This window comes from Lemur catta, chromosome 4 (genome assembly GCF_020740605.2).
Source record: "Lemur catta isolate mLemCat1 chromosome 4, mLemCat1.pri, whole genome shotgun sequence".
Taxonomy (NCBI): Eukaryota; Metazoa; Chordata; class Mammalia; order Primates; family Lemuridae; genus Lemur; species Lemur catta.
The window spans coordinates 22,413,338-22,432,067 of NC_059131.1; the positions used below are offsets into that span (position 1 = coordinate 22,413,338).

Sequence of the window (18,730 nt, forward strand, 5' to 3'; positions counted from 1 at the left end):
TCTTGGCTTATGGCTCCTTCCTCCATTTTCACAGTCAGCAATGGCTGGTCGAGTACTCACATCAATACTGGGTCATTTTCTGCCTTCCTCTTTTAAGGACACTTGTGATTATATTGGGTCCGTTGGAATAATCCAGGATAATCTCCCTATCCTAAATTCACCTAATTAGCAACCTTGATTCTTCTTTGCCATATAACCTAACACGTTCACAGTTACAAGAATTAGGATATGGACATCTTGGGGGTGAAAGGCATGTGATATTCTGCCTACCACAGGCCAGTTGCTGCTGGGATGTCTTTGATTATAGGTCCTCTCAGTGTGCAGAGCTAGTAAAGTACTTAAGTTTAGGAATCAGTTTTGTAACAGGATGTGTTAGCTCAGATGGCGGCTCATCTAGAAAATTGATTAAGTGACAAATCTTAAACAGTGTGAAAGATAAATGTTTTGATCCCATGTTAGCATGAATCCCCAAATTGTAATCACAACCAAGAAGCCTTATCTTGCCAACCAAAAGCCATCAATAAATATGTATGTCCTCAATGTCAAGCAAGAATTTCTACAATCTGTAGATATTGTATGATAATTTCTACCTTTGTGGAGTTCAGTGAAATTTGCAGTAAGGGTAGTTTTCTCTGTTTTTCTCCACTTTGTGATTCAAGTTTGAAATTATATTTAGAATTAAGTTTGCTTTAGAATATTATTTAATTGCTTGCTCATATTTTATACTTTGATTTCTATCTTGTATTTTTAGCACAGGCACATTTGAAACCTAATGATACAGTGTACTGTAATAGGATCATTGCTGCAAAAAGATCATAAAATTGTCTGCCTCCATTCAATGTTTTTAAAAGCCAGAACCTTCACAGAAGTAATCTTAGAAGAGGGATGTGGAGAATATTACCTAATTTGTAATGTGAACTCAGGGTAAATAGGTCTTCCCTAACTTTGTCTATATGGCATTTAGCACCCTGACAGAAGTTGAAATTTTGAGAAATATAACTACTTGTTAATTAATTTCTGGATGTATTTGGATAACTACTATTGTTATACACAAATACACACTCAGTAAATACAGTATTTTCTCATCTTGGTGATAGAAGTTTACATAAAATTAGCATCTGTCCGTCTTAGTTATTCTTATTTAATAGAGACCTGTGGGTAGCATTGCCGTGGTTGCATCCACATCTTTTATTCAGGATTGAAAATAGTGTTGAAGGGAACAGTTGTCTGTCTCTTCCACATTGCTTTTGCTTCTGGTGTCACATTCATTGTGCCATAGTAGATATCATAATGCATACATGGATAACAGTGATAACTTTGAGGTTCAGTTTTTAGAGCAGTAGGTGAGTAGTACAGATGTTTTTTATGATTCCCTTTACTATATCCATCTACTCTAAAATGAAAAAAGAAAAAAATGGTGAAAAGCCTTATGTTTTATTGAGAAAGAATGCATGATGTTAAAAATACATTCCAGTAAGTAGGGTTGTTTCTTTTTCCTCCCTAGCAAACTCTAAAACTCGATAAAAGGGAATGTAAGTCAAAGAAAACTAGGTTTGGACAATAGTGTATGCTCAGGGATTACTGACATCTGCTTTAAGAAGGCAGTGCTGATAACGTAAATAGGATTTTAGAAAGAAGATAGTGGTAGCAGAGCTATGCCAGTATGCACAGATTTAATCTTTATAAACCTGCCAGACTCATAGTCCTTGTCTGAGAAATTCAGGTTAAAGACAGACTGTCCTATAGTGGAAAAGTATGAAAAAGACAAGTTATATAGACTAATTTTAAAGATATAAATTACGTTGTCATCAATCAGCTCATAGAAATATGAAGTAAATGTCATAAAATGTGTTTTGAGGGTCTCAAGAACATTAAGAAAAATTGAGTATTGATAGTGAAATGGGGGGAAATCCCGTGCAGACTGTTCCTGTGATTTTTTTTTTTTGTCATAAAATGTGTTTTGAGGGTCTCAAGAACATTAAGAAAAATTGAGTATTGATAGTGAAATGGGGGGAAATCCCGTGCAGACTGTTCCTGTGATTTTTTTTTTTTTATGGGAAATAGAGAAGGACATTTAAGCTAAAGGAAATAAAAAAGATTCAAAAGCCGTGGTCTGAAATTTCTGCAAGATATACAGAATATTAGAAAAGTTTTCTAAGCAAAATTGCTTCCTTCCCCCAAAGGAGCAACAGATATTATCATTTGGAATGGAGAAATACATTCTACCCATCAGTATTATTCAGTCTAGAACATCCTTTACAAATATGAAGACAGTGTAGAATTAATAAAGATTCAAGGAAAATGCACATGTTTAAAGAGAGTCTAGTACTAAGAATTGGAAAGTCTAATCTCTGAAGAATATTTAATAATTCTCTGAGGAGAACTTAAACTATGTGTAATGAATATCGTTAAAGAGATTCAAGTGTATATGCAGAGAGGCTGTTCAGTATAGTGATTTAAAACATTAGCTTTGGGGTTAGATTGCCTATGTTTGAGACCCGGTTTTACCACTTACCAATTCTTTGAGCCTCAATGTTCCTCAGTTTCTTCATCTGTTAAGTAGAGATATTAATTTTACCTAATTCATGGGTTTTTCTTGAGAGTTAATTGAATGAAAAATGCTTAGAACAATACCAGTAATATAGTAAGCATTAAATAAACATTTTTATTTTAATTATATTATTTATTCATAAAAATTGACTATGAAAAAGGAGCAATTGCAAATCTTGAAGATGAAAAATATGATTGTTGAAATGAACTCAATTAGTAGGACAGGTGCAGCTGAAGATCAAATTAGTGAGTTGGATGATCATTCCAAGGGATTTTCTTTGAATACAATGTCAGATGAGAAATTCTGTAAAACCATGGGTAAAGAGAAAATCATAAAAGGTTCTAGAGGAAAGAAGTAAATTATCTCATTAGGAAAAATTAGGTTATCTGTGGAAATTTGTGTAGCTAGCTATCTTACTAGTCATATTAAATGATAGAAGACTGTGGAAAATAGCTTTGCAATTCTGAGGGGAAAATGATTTGGAACCCCAAATTCTATTTTTAGCCAAACTAGCCTCCAAAATTGAGAACAAAACAAAATACCTTTCAAGAATGCAAAGACTCAAACATTAAAAAAAAAAATTTTTTTTGAGAACTAACAGAAGGGCATAGGCTACAAGAAATAATGAGTAAAGGCAGCAAATTTAAGGGTAAGTCTAAATAATTAAAAATGTTTCTGTGAAGTTTTAGAAGTGTGTTAGTTTAATAATAATTAACAATTATGCAGTTGCTATATGTTATAGCAATATAGTAATAACAGCAATTTTTTTTAACTATTGGATGATTTCTACAAATCTTGTAAGGCAAGACAAGGCATAGTTTTTTTGTATTACTATTTTTGTATTACTATTTTAATTTTAAGTAATTTAAAACAAAACTCTGTTTAAATAGTGATAGAATTGAGAGCATACTTTTCCGTTTAGAAAATATTATTTATTATTTAACTCAGTATTAGAATTATAGGTTCAAATATGTTTGCTGAAAATGGAAGGGTGAAAAAATTTTAAGAGTGGTAACTGTTTCTATAAAGGGCTAGGTACTAATATTTTAGGTTGTGGGCTATACTGTCTCTTGCATCTATTCCACTCTGCCATCAGAACCTGGCATAGACAATGCAGATAAACAAATGGGTATGGCCGAGTTCCTATAAGATTTTGTTTATAAACATTGAAATTTTAATTTCATATAATTTTCTCATTATCACAAAATAATATTCTTCTTAACTTGTGGGCCATATAAAGACAGTGGACTTGGGATTGGTCCACGGGCCATAGTTTGCTGACCTCTCCATTAGAAAACAAAGGGAGGGGACAAGGAAAAGTAATTTCAACTAAAGACAGAAAAGGGGAGACAAATGGAGACTAGGGCAGGGGGCCAAGAAATCACATAGAAGTGTAACAAACAGAAAACATAAAAGAAGATCCCAGGCAAAAAAAAAGTTATCCCAATAAATGTGAACAGAGTAAACTTATTCTAGTAAGGATAAGAAATGCTCAGATTGGCTATAGCCTAAATGATAATAGGGTACTAGATAAGTCAGCCATGGTATAGCTACATTATAGAACAGTGCTACATAAAGTGTGATTCTTATAACAGTATGAGTAAGCAAACTAGTATTGGTCCACAGTGAGATAAGTTTAGAAGTAGAATAAGTATTTAGAAACTTTTATATTACTGTGACATTGTCACAACATCCATGTATGAGATTATTTTTCTAATAACTCACTTTATTGTATTTCACAAAACAGTCCATAAGTTTAGAATGAAAACAGAAAACTGGTTTCAGAATTATTAAAAAAATGATGTAGATCTGTATGTATAGACATGGTTCATGAAAAAAATTGTAGAACAATATAGAAGTTATGACCAGTCAATTGGAACCAATATATTTTGTAAAAGCACCAACCGTATATGTCACAAATTTTTTAAAAGTAGAATTCACATCAAATTATTAATAACTGTGATTACCAAAAAACAGATTATGATTGGTGGAGTAGGATTGAAGGAAGTGGTAGTGATAGAGGAGGACTTTCATATTTCATTCTATTTACTTTTGTATTATTTGACATCTTTTTACAGTAATATGTATTTATTGTGTAATACTTTAAAAATATTTTGTTATTTAAATTAACAATTTTGGTCTTTTTAATAAATAGTATCAATTGAATATTTATATAGAAAAACAAGAACTTTTAATTTCTATCTCAAATAACACACAAAAATTCATTTGAGATGGATTATAGACTAAAATGTGAAAGTTAAAACAGTAAGTCCAGGCACAGTGGCTCACACATAGCAATGCAAAGAAGGAAACACTGCTACACACAACATAGATTAATCTCATAGACATAATATTAAGCAAAAGGAACCAGACAAAAGAGTACTTACTGTTGTGCATATTATTGAAACTTATTAATCATAATAATGATATATACCTATTAGTTATTGAATGCTCTCTGTTAAGTAATCTTATTTCTCACAACAGCCCCTATCAGGGGCATAATGTTTCACCATTATGCTCCTTTCCCGTTTGGGGCCTGAAGGTTGAACAGCTGGTATATGGCAGTCTCACTCCAGAGCTATACTGCCCACACACACTGCACTGTGGGCCTGGGTGTCCTCAGATGAAGGACAGGTGTGTGGGAGTGGCAAGCCTGGGGTGAAGTCCAATACTGGTGGATGTGACTGACAATATAGTGAGTGAGGTATAATTGGATGCTTATCAGCAAGACCTATACACTAAAGTGAAATTTTTTTGTGTATTTGCTTGTTTAATATTTGTAGAATACAGTATTCTAGTTTAGACTGTCTCAAACCAAATAAAGTCCTACAGTTGTATATATGTGTTTTTTAAATCATTGACAAATGATTTAATGATCATTTTATATATTCTCATGGTACTATTGTATTGATCAAATGATGATAGCTATTGTTTTAGTTGTGTTCTTTGTTTACAAGGAAGCACCACACATCCCTGCCAGCTGAAATAATGAGGGTATATAACAAAGATATGCATGGCAATAAGAGAGCTGAACTCTCTTGGATATCCAAGAGGTGGATCCATAGACTGGCCAGGACTTGTGGAGATTAAAACTGCCTTTTGTTATGAATCAAAATCAGCTTTAGTCAGCTCAGTCATCTAGAGTTTTTGACCTTCATTCCCGTATGCATGCTATCTTTATCTTGCCTCAGCTACCACTTGCTCTTTGTCCATGCATTTGACTTTATACTACCAAATTGTTTGTTTTCTCCATGGTCCCAGGTGAAATTTGTGGGGGAGAACATTTGGTTAGCCTAGATATTTACTATGTTTGGCCCAAGCTTTTCTTCCTGGGCTCTTGAACACACTATGGATTGGCTGCCTTGACTCAGGTATCCACCGCAGTAGTTCTAGTTGTCTGTGGCCAGGAGGAGATGGCCAGTAACCTAAAACATGACTCATTTAGGTCTACCTCTTTAGTAACAAGGTTAGTTTGCCCTAGGGAAAAGGAATGTAAGTCACAGTGTACACTCTGGTTAATGTGGTTAGTAGCCAAGACTTTTATTTCTTTTAAATAAAATCAAACATGGCTAGCATTGAAAATGGCAGTTGCATTTAGAAATTGAGTAGTATAGAAAGGGAGATATTAAAGAAAATGCTGATATACATGAACTGAGGACAGTCCTTTGCTTACTGTTCTCTATAAGCCTGACAACACATATTCTTTTAGTTCTTGTAGGCAGCTTGGTTAAAATATGTTTAGTTAGGATTGTTAAATCCTGGGTGAGTTAGTTGTAAGAATTAGGGAAAGTTTTTTCGTTAGTATTTTAATAGCTAATTTTGACTTGAAAAGATGTTTTGAGGATTTTGCAAACCTGAAGATTATCAAACCTCTTTCACAATATTCTCTGGTATATGTGTTATTTATTTAAGTCAAGATTAATGTTGAATTTATTGTGAAATGCTTATTATGATAATATTGTATAGTAAAACCAAAAATACTGAAATATTCAATAATATGTGGATATTGGCAATAAAATTGAATGAAAATACTTGTTACATTGATTCTAGGTTGGGCCATGCAGGCTGCTGCCTATATCTTCATTCACAGGAAATGGAAGGATGACAAGAGCCATTTTGAAGACATGATTGATTATTTTTGTGATATTCGTGAACCACTTCAACTCCTCATATTCCCAGAAGGGACTGATCTCACAGGTAAGGTAGCCTGGGTTTGGATCACAAAATTTTAAAACATGAAGGAACTTATCAATCATCTAATCTAAACTTTTTATTTCTCACATGAAGTAACCGAACATCAATACGATTAATGGCTCACAGCTAAGGTCACTCAGATAACAATAGCACATCAGGACACAGAACTCCTGGATTCCAGCCTACTGAATTTATAATAGGCAACCCCAAGAGGTCATTATTATTCACACTTGCTATCCTAGAGCTTTATATTTGTAAGCCTCAGAATATATTTTAAAATATTAGCCTTTTATCTTTACAAGCCTAGTTTTAAAATCAGGTTTTAGATTGGGTACAGTAGCTCATGCCTATAATCCCAGTGATTTGGGAGGCTGAGGCTGGAGGATCACTTGAGGCTAGGATTTCGAGACCAGCCTGGGGCAACATAGCAAGACCCAGTCTCTGAAAAAGTAAGAACAAAAATTAGCCAGTCATGGTGTCATGCACTTGTAGTCCCAGCTACTCAGAAGGCTAAGGCAGGAGTATTGCTTGAGTTTGAGGCTGCAGTGAGCCATGATCATGCCACTGCACTCCAGCCTGGGGAACAGAGTGAGACCCTGTCTCTAAAAAAATAAATAAATAAAATAAAATTATGTTTTAGGTAAAGTTTGTCCAGCATGTTCTATATATTCTGTTGTCCTCTTCCAAGGTATTTATTTATCTGTTAGACCCTTTTTCAAGTTCTTCCTCATAAAAAAATTACCGATAGGATCTAATTTCAACTATTGTCTTTTTTTTAAGACAGAGTCTCGCTCTGTTGCCCAGGGTAGAGTCCCGTGGCATCTGCCTAGCTCACAGCAACCTCAAACTCCTAGGCTTAAGCAATCCTGCCTCAGCCTCCAGAGTAGCTGGGACTACAGGCATGCGCCACCATGCCCAGCTAATTTTTTCTATATATATTTTTAGTTGGCTAGATAATTTCTTTCTGTTTTTAGTAGAGACAGGGTCTTGCTCTTGCTCAGGCTGGTCTCGAACTCCTGAGCTCACACAATCCACCTGCCTCGGCCTCCCAGAGTTCTAGGATTACAGCCGTGTCAACTATTGTTGATTTAAGTTAATGTTACCTTTCTCCTGATATTTAAGCCTTATGCCTACTATAGGCAGAAAAGGCTTTTTCCTTTCCTGAAGAAAAATTGAGTTGTGGAGAGGGCACAGGAGGACATGTTTATAACTTTTCTATCTGCTCAGATATTAAACCGTACAGGCCAAAAATGCCAATGGATTTCAAGGAATTCTTACGAAGACTAAAAACAAAAATATATACAGTTTGTCATTCTTACTAAATCAGTGGCTTTCATACTTTTTAAACCACAGGTCATTTTTTGCAGATGAAGCCTCCTATCTAGGATATAAGATAAGATAGATAAAAGTAGAAGTGCTTGATACTGGGAGAAATGGAGGGAATAAATTAGACAGGAAGCAGTTCTGTAGAATCCCTGGACTCAAAAGAGCAAAATTTACCTTTAGTACCCTGATAACTTCAAGAAATATACAGCAGAATTTGAGAGAAGGATCCAGTGGATGAGGTCTGCTGCATGAGGGAAGAGAGACTAAAGCAGGATAGAACTGAAGTCTAAAAATCACAAGCAGTATGGAGAGGTGGAACATAAACTTCTCTTCCAAATTCTTGTTAATAGGCTGAAAAAGACAGCCCTTAGAATTTAAGAGAGGAGAACAGGTAAATGACCATCCTAATTCACACTGTGGACATAGTAATTTATGGAAACCATTACCCAAAAAGAGAGTTCAAGATGAAAAATACAAATTATACAAATATTTAAATAAGTGAATGGGTGACTGAGCCATAATAGGCTGATAAGGGAAATTAAGGTGTTAAACTTTTACCGCAGATACCAACAAAAAGAGATTTTTAACTCGTCTATTGCACATAGAAATGAACTAAATGAAAGGTGGCAATTTTGATACACTAGGCAAATCTCTAAAATATATGCTTACTGTATAGTATGTTTTATGATTAAAATTCTAAAAAGTAGATGTATCAAAGAGGATAATACTGAAGATAATATTGGCTGCCTTTTATTTAACCTTGAATATATATCATTGTAAGTTGATTGATTCCCAGAACTGAACTATCATTATAATAGATAGCCATATTTAAATTTTATAATACTTAGAATGTATAATACTTAAGTTTGGATATTGAAGTATCAGCTTCATTTAATAAAGATAGAGCATAGGAAGCCATTTACTGAAATGATATATTTATATTTGTGAATACCAAAACATACACTACTAAAGAATGGCAACTTTGAAAGTTATTTAGTTAGTAAAAGCTAATGGAAAAAGAGGTCATGTGTTGCTGCTACTCTGATACACTAGGTGTTAATATGTTCATACATTAGGACTTATAGAGTCTATAAAATATATATGTAAAACTTTTTTCATTCTATATTTTTTCTCAGGTTTCTTTTATAGACGATGAACTTTAATATTTTTGGAGTCCAGAGTGCTCACCATTACACGATGTAGTAGCAAATTTTTTTTAAGTTCAAATGGTATTTACATTTTAAGGCCAACTTACAAAAGCCAGACTATTTGCCAAATAGAGAAACCAGACTGATCCTGAAGCTTTAAAACTTTTTTTAAACAGTGTTATACAGATAATTTTATTTAGTTGGAAAAAAAGATTTAAAAAAATAGGCTAAGAAAACATCTCCAATTTGGATAAAGTATCTGTTAATTAAAAGATGTATTTAGTTACAACAGTTAACTTTAAAACTGGATTTTTCAGCCTGAGAGAATGTTTTATAACTTACTTTAAGTATAACTTACTTTAAGTTATGAATCCAGCTTGTTTGCACATTTTCAAATTAGTGCATTTAAATGTAATATACATACATTCTATCTTCATATATTATTGTTGGCAATAACTTTTTTCTTTTTTATGGAAGTAATATATACTAATTTGGGGAAATTTAGAAACATAGAAGTATGCACAAAAATGGCTATAATCCCAGTGCCCGCAAATGAACATTGTTCTAATTTTGGTCCATTTCTTTTTGGTCATTTAGTCACACACATATACATGCACACATACGTTAGCATATATTAATATATGTGTGTGCATATGCACATGTATATAATCTTATACAAATTGAAAAATTGAGATCACACTTTTCCTTTTTTAGTTAATGTTAGATTATAATCTTTCATATCATTATTCTTTGAAAACGTGTCTTAAAGATTAGGTAGTTTCCTGTTATATGGGTATATTATTTAGGGTTCTCCAGATAAAGAGAACCAACAGGATATGTATATAGAGAGAGGGACTGAGATTTATTTTAAGGAAATGGGTCTTCTGATTGTGGAGGCTTGGCAGGTTTGAAATCTGCAGAGTGGAATCCACAGAAGAGTTGCAGTTCAAGTCCAAAGGTGGTTTGGAGGCAGAATTCCTTCTTCCTATTGGTGAAGAAGGGGGCACTTCTTTCTATTAAGGTCTTCAACTGATTGGATGAGGCCTACTCACATTATGAAGGGTAATCTGCTTTATGCAGTCTACTCATTTAAATATTAGTCTCATCTAAAAAAAAGTGCCTACACAAAAAAATCTAGAATAACATTTGACCAAATACCTACGTTCTGTGGCCTAGTCAAGTTGATGCATAAAGTTAACAATCACAGTTGATATCCCATAATTTTGAGTTCCATTTCCCTGATTTGGAAAGAAAAGCTGTTTCTAGGTTGTAACAAATATATCACATACAATTTAACACCCTTATACATCAAACTTCTTTAATGACTGAGTGCCTGGAGCTTTATATACAAAACAAAGTTCCTACTTTCATGAAGCTTATAATCTGTGAGGAAAGATAGATAATAAACTAATAAGTTAATAAAAATATATCAGGTTTTCCCAAATGTTCTGCAGAAAAACAAGGCAAGATAAGGAGATAGAGAATATTAGAAGGGGCGTAGGGTGCTATTAATATTTTATTTAAGGTGGTCAGGGAAAGCCTCTCTATTAAGTGGGGTCTGAATGAATAAAGCAGAAGACCATGCAGCTATATGGATAAAAGGCATTCTGGGCAAAGGGAAGACCAGCAACTACACAGACCCTGAGGTGGGAACATGCCCAGCTGGTTTGAGAACAGCAGAATGGCCAGAAGTCCTGTGGGGTGGAAGGAGTGCCCGAGTGAGAGAGTTACAGGGAGTGAGCTGACAAGAAAGGAGGTTGTGGTTGGAAAGTGGGATGCTAGTGTAGTTAGTAATAATAACAGAGTTTGGGCATGGCTAGATGAAGTGGAGGTGGAGGGGAAAATCTGCATCTCTAATCTCTCAGTGTCTCTGATTATTTTTACTTTCCCACATTGTGACTGTTTGTTTTAGAACTATTTACACATGTATTCACATCCTACAGCAGTTCAGTTTTGTCTTCAGAATCCCTAGCGGCTCTGACAAACTGGAAGAGCAAACAAACTAAAGAGTAGTTACTACTCATCTTTGTGGTGTCTCTGGGCTTCCTAATCCCATTTAAGGTCCTATCAGCTGAATATAAATATAGCTTTGTAGTCCCACGTCCAGGATATGCTCGAATGAATGTGAGAGGAGCTTATTACTTTTTATGTTTAGGGCCTCTACTTTTGACTTGCCTGGGGATCTGTGAGTATTTATTTTTTGACTCAATTCCTCTCTTATAAAATGATATAATACTTTCTGTAGGAGTGTTCTTTGAATATTTAGTGTTATGGAATGCATCTGTGGTTTTTAGATGGTTTGAGGACTCGGTGTTCTTAAATTTACTCCTATTAAAATTGTGTTTATACAGGTATTTTTCTTGTGACTTGGAATAATAGTTTATAAATTCAGGATACAGCTGAAGATTGCAGGTTCTAACATCTGCTGTCATCAGAAGGTATTTCATGATCTCTCCCGGGAGTTGAGGCCAAATTTCTGAACACTTTACTTTTTCCAAATGTATTTGCTGAATAATGAGTTTGGTTCTTCTTGGAACTTGCAAAGTTACCTCATGGAATGGAAAAAAGTTTTTGCCAACAATTAGAACATATATTTGACTCTACATTCAGCCAAACCATGTTCAGATGTTCGTACATGATGTGCTAATCATGTGTCTATTCTGTTGTGGAGTGGTTTTGGTTAGTAATATTAGCATGCTCTATGCCTGAGCAAGGCAGATATTTTACTTTGCATTGAAGGCCTAAATTATTGGGTTTTTAAAAAATGTTGATCTATTTGATTGCTAGTTATTTCTGCTGAATGCCTAGATCCTTATATTTTATTAGTTTTTAGTTTTACTTTATTAGCATTTTATGTTTCAGTATTTTAATTTTATTATGTAAGCATTTTATGAAAGTTTTTGTTTAATGTTTTATTTATATTTCAACTGTCATTGAATAGTGACTATTTGAAATCTTTTAAAAAATTTTAAGAATTTGAATATGAATTTCAGGAAACTTATAAAAGTCTATTAATACCTTGTTATAAAATTATTTAAGTTCCAATAAGTAGATCTGGGATCTTTGTAAGGGTCCATCTAAAATGTTTGCATCTTATTTGACTCAGTGTACTGTATTCAGTAATTACAGAACAATTGACTGCCATCTTTATCAAAGAAATTCTGTGTTTCTTCCCTTACACCTCACTTATCTCTTTTTATTTTATGGCTTCTAATGGTCTATTATTTTGTTTAGAAAACAGCAAGGCTCGAAGTAATGATTTTGCTGAAAAGAATGGACTTCAGAAATATGAATATGTTTTACATCCAAGAACTACAGGTTTTACTTTTGTGGTAGACCATTTAAGAGAAGGTAAGCACTCATCTCAAAATGTGCTTTTTTATGACAGTGGCAGACACTGCTAACCTTTTTATATAGTCCCTTAGAATTTATAAAGCACTTTGTATACTTTATCTCAAGAAATGAGATGCTATATTTTTATCATAAGTTGACCCCACATACTATAATGAAATATTTTGCTGTGTATTCTTTAGAAATATAAAATATATTTGTGAAATCTTTTCCCCATTTTTGGAACAGACAGAATTAGACTATAATTCCATTTTTAAATATTTCTCAAAGCAGCAAAACTGTCTTAAAAATGTCTTAACGCTTAACTAACCAAATATTTGGGTCTTAGGATTTGAGAATATATAATTTCTCACGTTTCAGATCATTATAGTTCTTTATAGCTTAAAAAATAATTTTACATTCATTAATCCACTCACTTTACCAAGTAACTCCAGTTGGTAGGAAGGCAAGTACTGCTACCTCCATTTTATAGATAAATAGAACTGGCATCCAACATGTAAGTAAATTTCTACAGGTCATGCAAGACCAGGAGAGAGCCTCATGATTCTGCTTCCTGGTTTGTGGCTCATACTACCACCTCACACTTGTTTCAGGCCATGTCTGTTCAAGGACATATGAAGACAAGGTGATTCCATTGATGGTATCACACCCATTTAAATGTTTGTTTTGATATTTTCGTTATGTAAAAATCCAATTGTACTTTTTATTATAGTTCGCATATTTATATGTTTATATATTCATATATACCAAAGTGTTTATTCTTCAAGAACATTTCAAAGCCTAGAATCACCTAGTGGAAGAATCTTCTTTACAAATTTGTGCTCTCCTCACTGATTTCTAATAAGCCATATCATATAATGGTAATGTCCGGGACTAATTAACACCTTCATCTATTAATTGCTACATTGTTATAAAACTGTTCGTGCCTAACATGAAAGGTCTTGAACCATTATATAAGAAAAGGTATAATGTTCTTACTTCTTTCCCTAAATGGTATCACCCTCGGTTCCTTTAGGGTTTAATGTACTTTAAGATACAAAGTGTAACCTGCCAAAACGAAGCTTCTTTACAGCTAAGTACCCATGATTTTAAAGAAATGTACACAGTCAATCTAAAATCACATGGAAGTGTTGTTCCTGTTAGTTTGACTAGCTTTTGAAATTCTGAGGTTACAACTAATAAGACATGGACTTGTGGGCTTGACGGTCACATTGTACATGATTAGTGAGTATCTATCTGCCCACAGAAACTCATGGTGAACACAGTTCTTTGTGTCTGTGAAGTGGAGAGGCACCAAGACAAAGTGGTAATGCCTTTTTAAAAAAATGTGATACCATTTACTGTGGCATCTACCTTAGACTCAACCCTTCTCACTTAAGAGTGTTTTCTATTTTGTAGTATTTAATGATTTCTGTAAAGGTGTTTCTGGCATAATGGAACACATTCATCTACTAGATTTCTCTGTTAACAAAATATGCTAAAGTGTACATCTTTTGCTAATAAATATCTTCCTAAATGTAAACAGGGTAATTGAGAGATTATTTCATAGAGGATAAAGGATATATCTATAGAGCTCTGTTTTGAAATCTGGAAAATATTTTAGTAGCAAACTGATTTATAACTTTGATGAATGTGTATTACTTAGTCATCACTAAAAGCACTAATCAACCATAATATGTAATTTTTCCTGCCAGAACTGGCAACTGATTGATTGCCGCCCCCCCCATCAGTAAAAAAAGAGAAACAGATAATTCCATTTGCTTCAGTTAGAAAAATATAGTTAGGTGATTTCATTTGCTTGAGTTAGAAACATAGAATGGGACCTGTACAATATAATAATAATAAAATTTAAAATTTAAAAATAGGATAATTATAATAGTAATAGCAGCTAACATTAATTGAATATTTACTAAGTATCAAGCATTATGCTAAGTGTTTTATATGCCTAAGGTCAGTTAGTCTGACCCAGTAGTTATCATTATTGTTTAACTCGTAGTGCAAAACTGAAGCAGAAATTGAGGGGAAGAACCTCATCAAAGTTTTTGGAATACAGTTTGTCTAACTGAATACCCCATGCTCTTGCTACTATAACTTTTTGGCCCTTATATTTATAGTATCATTTTAGTTAACAAAGTCTCCAAATCATAACTATTGTTACCTTTGCAACAATAGTGAGCTGTATGATTTTCTTCAAGAAAGAATTTAACAGAAAGGAAAAACAAAGAGGCTAAATGATCAGATCACAGAAGGATGGTGGTCATGATGCTGCCTAAGATGACAGGGGGAGCAAGCAGAGGCTAAGAAAGCATCAGTAGGGGAGTAGAGGGCAATTCTGATTGCTGGGCAGGGGGTCAAGTGAACAAGGAGAGAAAAAGTTTCATTAAGGATCAGAAATGAAGAGGATCTTGGAGTTCATCTAGTCCAGAGTGTCCCTTTAGAAAAGGAATCTAAGACTTAGAAAGGGGCTTAGTGTAGCTTTCTGATCTTGAGACCTTTAATCTGCTTTTGACAATAAATTGTGTGAAAAGGAAGCTTGCTGCTAAAACAGATGACCATTGTAAATAAATATTCCATTGGAATCCTGGAGACCACATATTAAAACAAAATACCACAAAGCAACACCTGAACTCAATGTTGCTGCCATCTATTGGACAGGTGGCACAAATGGACAAATAAGAAGTTCAGAACATCAAGTTTAGGATAAAGTCTTACCAGAAAGTATTGAATAAATGGAAAGTAGTTGCTGTGTTTCTATTTAGAATATATTTCATGAAGATTAAAAACACTTGGAAAACAAACACCTATCCTAAAATATAACACCAAATATGTAACATTACACAAATATGTTGTTTCTGTAATAGTAACTACAAAAAATTTATCCTGATTTCCACCATATTTATACTTGCTTTATCCTCTTTTTGAGGATATGGAATACCCAGCACATAATAAAGCCTCAATCAGTATTAGTTGAGTTGAATATTTTTTTCTTACAGCTGAAAAATATGACAACATAGTCATCCTAGCATGTTCTTCTCAGAGTATTATGTATTACACTGGTAGATACTTGCCATGGATGATTTATTTCATGTGTACATCTAACCACAGAACGTTTCAATATGAGATTAGATAATTTTTTTTCCAGTTCTAGAATAATCCAAACTTAAAAGGAAGTTGCTAACTTAGAGGAAAGAGGCTTTCACATGAGGAAGGCTTTTTTTCTGATTATTTTAATTACACAACGATAATACATTTATCACATAGTTTTAAACCTTTAAGTCATTGCACCCAAATTATTTATATTCATTCATTTTTAACAATGATAACAACTCTTTGATTTCAAACAAAAATGATTTAGTCTACTCATTGTTTGATTTTCTTAAACATTTTGTATGCCAGTTACTGAGTTGTATCCATGCAATAATTAACCATTAGGCAGCACATGCATTCACATTTGGAATAATTTGAGATTAGGTTAGAGTAGTTGGAGGTGGGGGATAACACACTATGTGTTTGTCAGGGCATATCCTGTTTAAGATATAACCCTATCTTCAAGGAATTTACAGTCTTTATGGATAGATAATAATAATACACATGGAAAAACCTAAAAAAATAGTATAAGCCCACGGACCAATACCATGGGAACTGCAGCCTTATAGTATATGATATATATGTTATGCCAAATAATTATAAGAGTATTCACTAACAAGAGATCATGTAGTATTGAAATGCCCAGGCAAGGCTTCTTGAAGAAAGCTACATTTCACTTGGACATTAGAGATTGTATGTGATTTGGATAGTCAGAAAAAATGTATATGACTGAGGAAGAATACAAGAAAGGGCACAGAGTTAGGGCCCGTGTGGACCTGAGCAGTAAGCCAGGAAAAGTCTACTTGATTGAGCTGAAGATTGGGGTTGTAAAGTAACAGACAATATTTAGGAAAATTGTTTGGAGCCACTATTAATTTTAAAAACTTAATTCCTGCCCCCAAATAGTCAGGTTTTTAGTTTGTTCATTTCTAGATCAAGTCACTCAAGTAAATTAGCTCATGTATTAAGACTCTAAGTCATTATATAGATACATTTAAGTTTTAGGTTTGAAATGAAATATTTTTTAATTCAAAGTAAAACAGTCCATATTTCAATCCATAGTTTGTATTCTAAATATGAAGTATTCTTCTATTTTAAAGGAATACAGAGTTAACCACTAAAAATTCCCACTAGGTAATTTGGATCAGCACACCTGAAGGAAACTCTTCAATCTGTATTCAGGGGGAGAGAATTGCTGATTTAACACCCAAGTTACATATATATTAATAGTATCTGATAGTCCTGTTCTGGGATCTCTCGTTTTGGTCTATAGTAGTTCTTATGTGCTCTGAGAATGTTAGTGGTTACCTAGGAAATAAAAGCAGTATCCTAATCACAGACAGCTCAGTCTTCAACTACATTGTTAGACTATTTTAATTTCGTGGACTTCCTTGTTCAGTGCACAGCTACCCACTGACAATCCAGTCTGTTTGTTGCCTATAGTGGGAGCCTAAGGATGCTCCACAGGAGCTACCACTTACTATGGCTCACACTGCATTCATGTTAGTCAGCAAGCCTCTTCCAGGGTTGTATTCCCTTATCCTAACAGCCACATGTTTTAGGAGGCAAGGAAGAAAGGCAGACAAATTATTGAAATTTTCAGTGCATTATATATTATGCACTCTGACCTTTTCATGTGGCTTTTTATTGCTGGAAACTATTTATGAAATAGGATAAGACCTTTCCCTTATGTTATGAAAGATGTGATTGTACAGTAGACCTTTGACATTTGCTAGAATATTTTCTGAGACCTTTTCCATTTTCCCAAATTTGCAAATATCTTTGTAGATTAGCATTTGGCTTTCTTTTGAGGCCATTTTACAGGGAAGAACTCTTTGTCTATTTATGATGATAAATAAAGTACAATAAAACCTAAATGAGATTTGGATACTGATGAGTTGGTAAGCACACAGATCACCTAACTGACCTGGTTACTTACTCATCATGAAGCAGAAATTAATCAAATTTGCCTCAGCAAAATTATACATTACCATATGTCAGAGACCTTTGGGGTCTCTTCATGTTGAGTCTTCAAATGCCATGGTACTGCTCTGGATCATAAATGATGATTATGTTGTTTTCATTTTAGTCCTCCTCCTCCTCTGCCCCCAAAAGCAAAAAATCTGAGCTGCTCATTTAGGACAGATCTCGTTACTGTGCTTAATGAAAAAAGTCATATGACAACCTTAATGAAAAATGATAGAAGCCTTATTTGTACATAAAAACAACCATCTAACTTTTATCAAGTATCTACGATGTGCCAGGCATTGTGTTGTGTACATGTTTCTTTACTTTGCCCATGCAGTAGAAGAAACCATGGAGATTTTTAAAAACACGGATAATCTGCTCCAAACTCAGACGTGCTGAATCAGTCTGATGTTGGGGACCTGGGCTTATAGCTACCCCTTAAACTGTTTTCAGATAAATCACTTAATTTTTCTACCTGAGCTTAGTAGTAGTTTGCCATGTGCTGTACCTGCGGAGAATGGCTCACTCGAGGGTCATACAGCTGCTGAGTGGAGGTACCATAATTAACACTCAGGTTTCTCTGATGCCAAACCCCATGTTCTTTTCCACTGTGTAATAAGTTTATAGTTTTTCAAAGTCTACAAAAATTTATTCTTTGTGGGGTTTTTTTAATCTCTTTCAAGATTTCTCCCTGATATCCTTGGCTCTACTGTGAGTTTTATTTAAATGGAAGACTGTATAAAGGATTTCCTCTTTGTAAAACTATTTTTCTTTTTTGATTCCTATGTTTACTAATTCCTGCTCCATTTCTCTAATCTTTAAAATAAAAAAAAAAAAGACATTCAAACTTTTTTCAATCGTGATTCCATCTTTTTCTTTCTTTTAATAATCAAATCTCAAAAATGGATGAATTGATTTTCTCAACAGTGGCTCACTTTCTATAAAGAAGTGATAATAGTATTTTTTATTAAAATAGAATGTATTATAAAAAATTGGAAAATTAATTATAAAGAAGAAAATAAAGGTACTCAGTCTTACTAATCACTTCTCAGAATTATTCAGTGTAAATCTTTTAACATATAGTATTCTTCTGCTTTTCAACATG

General features: G+C 33.7%; 1 protein-coding gene across 2 annotated transcripts in view; it reads left to right on the top strand.

The window, feature by feature from the left end:
- Positions 1 to 18,730, top strand: part of LCLAT1 (lysocardiolipin acyltransferase 1) — a 168,844-nt gene that overhangs the window by 84,554 nt on the left and 65,560 nt on the right. For both annotated transcript variants that reach the window (XM_045549330.1, XM_045549328.1), the window contains exons 5-6: positions 6,602 to 6,748; positions 12,454 to 12,570. In XM_045549330.1, the coding sequence (XP_045405286.1) occupies positions 6,602 to 6,748; positions 12,454 to 12,570 (264 nt within the window). The remainder of the gene's footprint in view (positions 1 to 6,601; positions 6,749 to 12,453; positions 12,571 to 18,730) is intronic.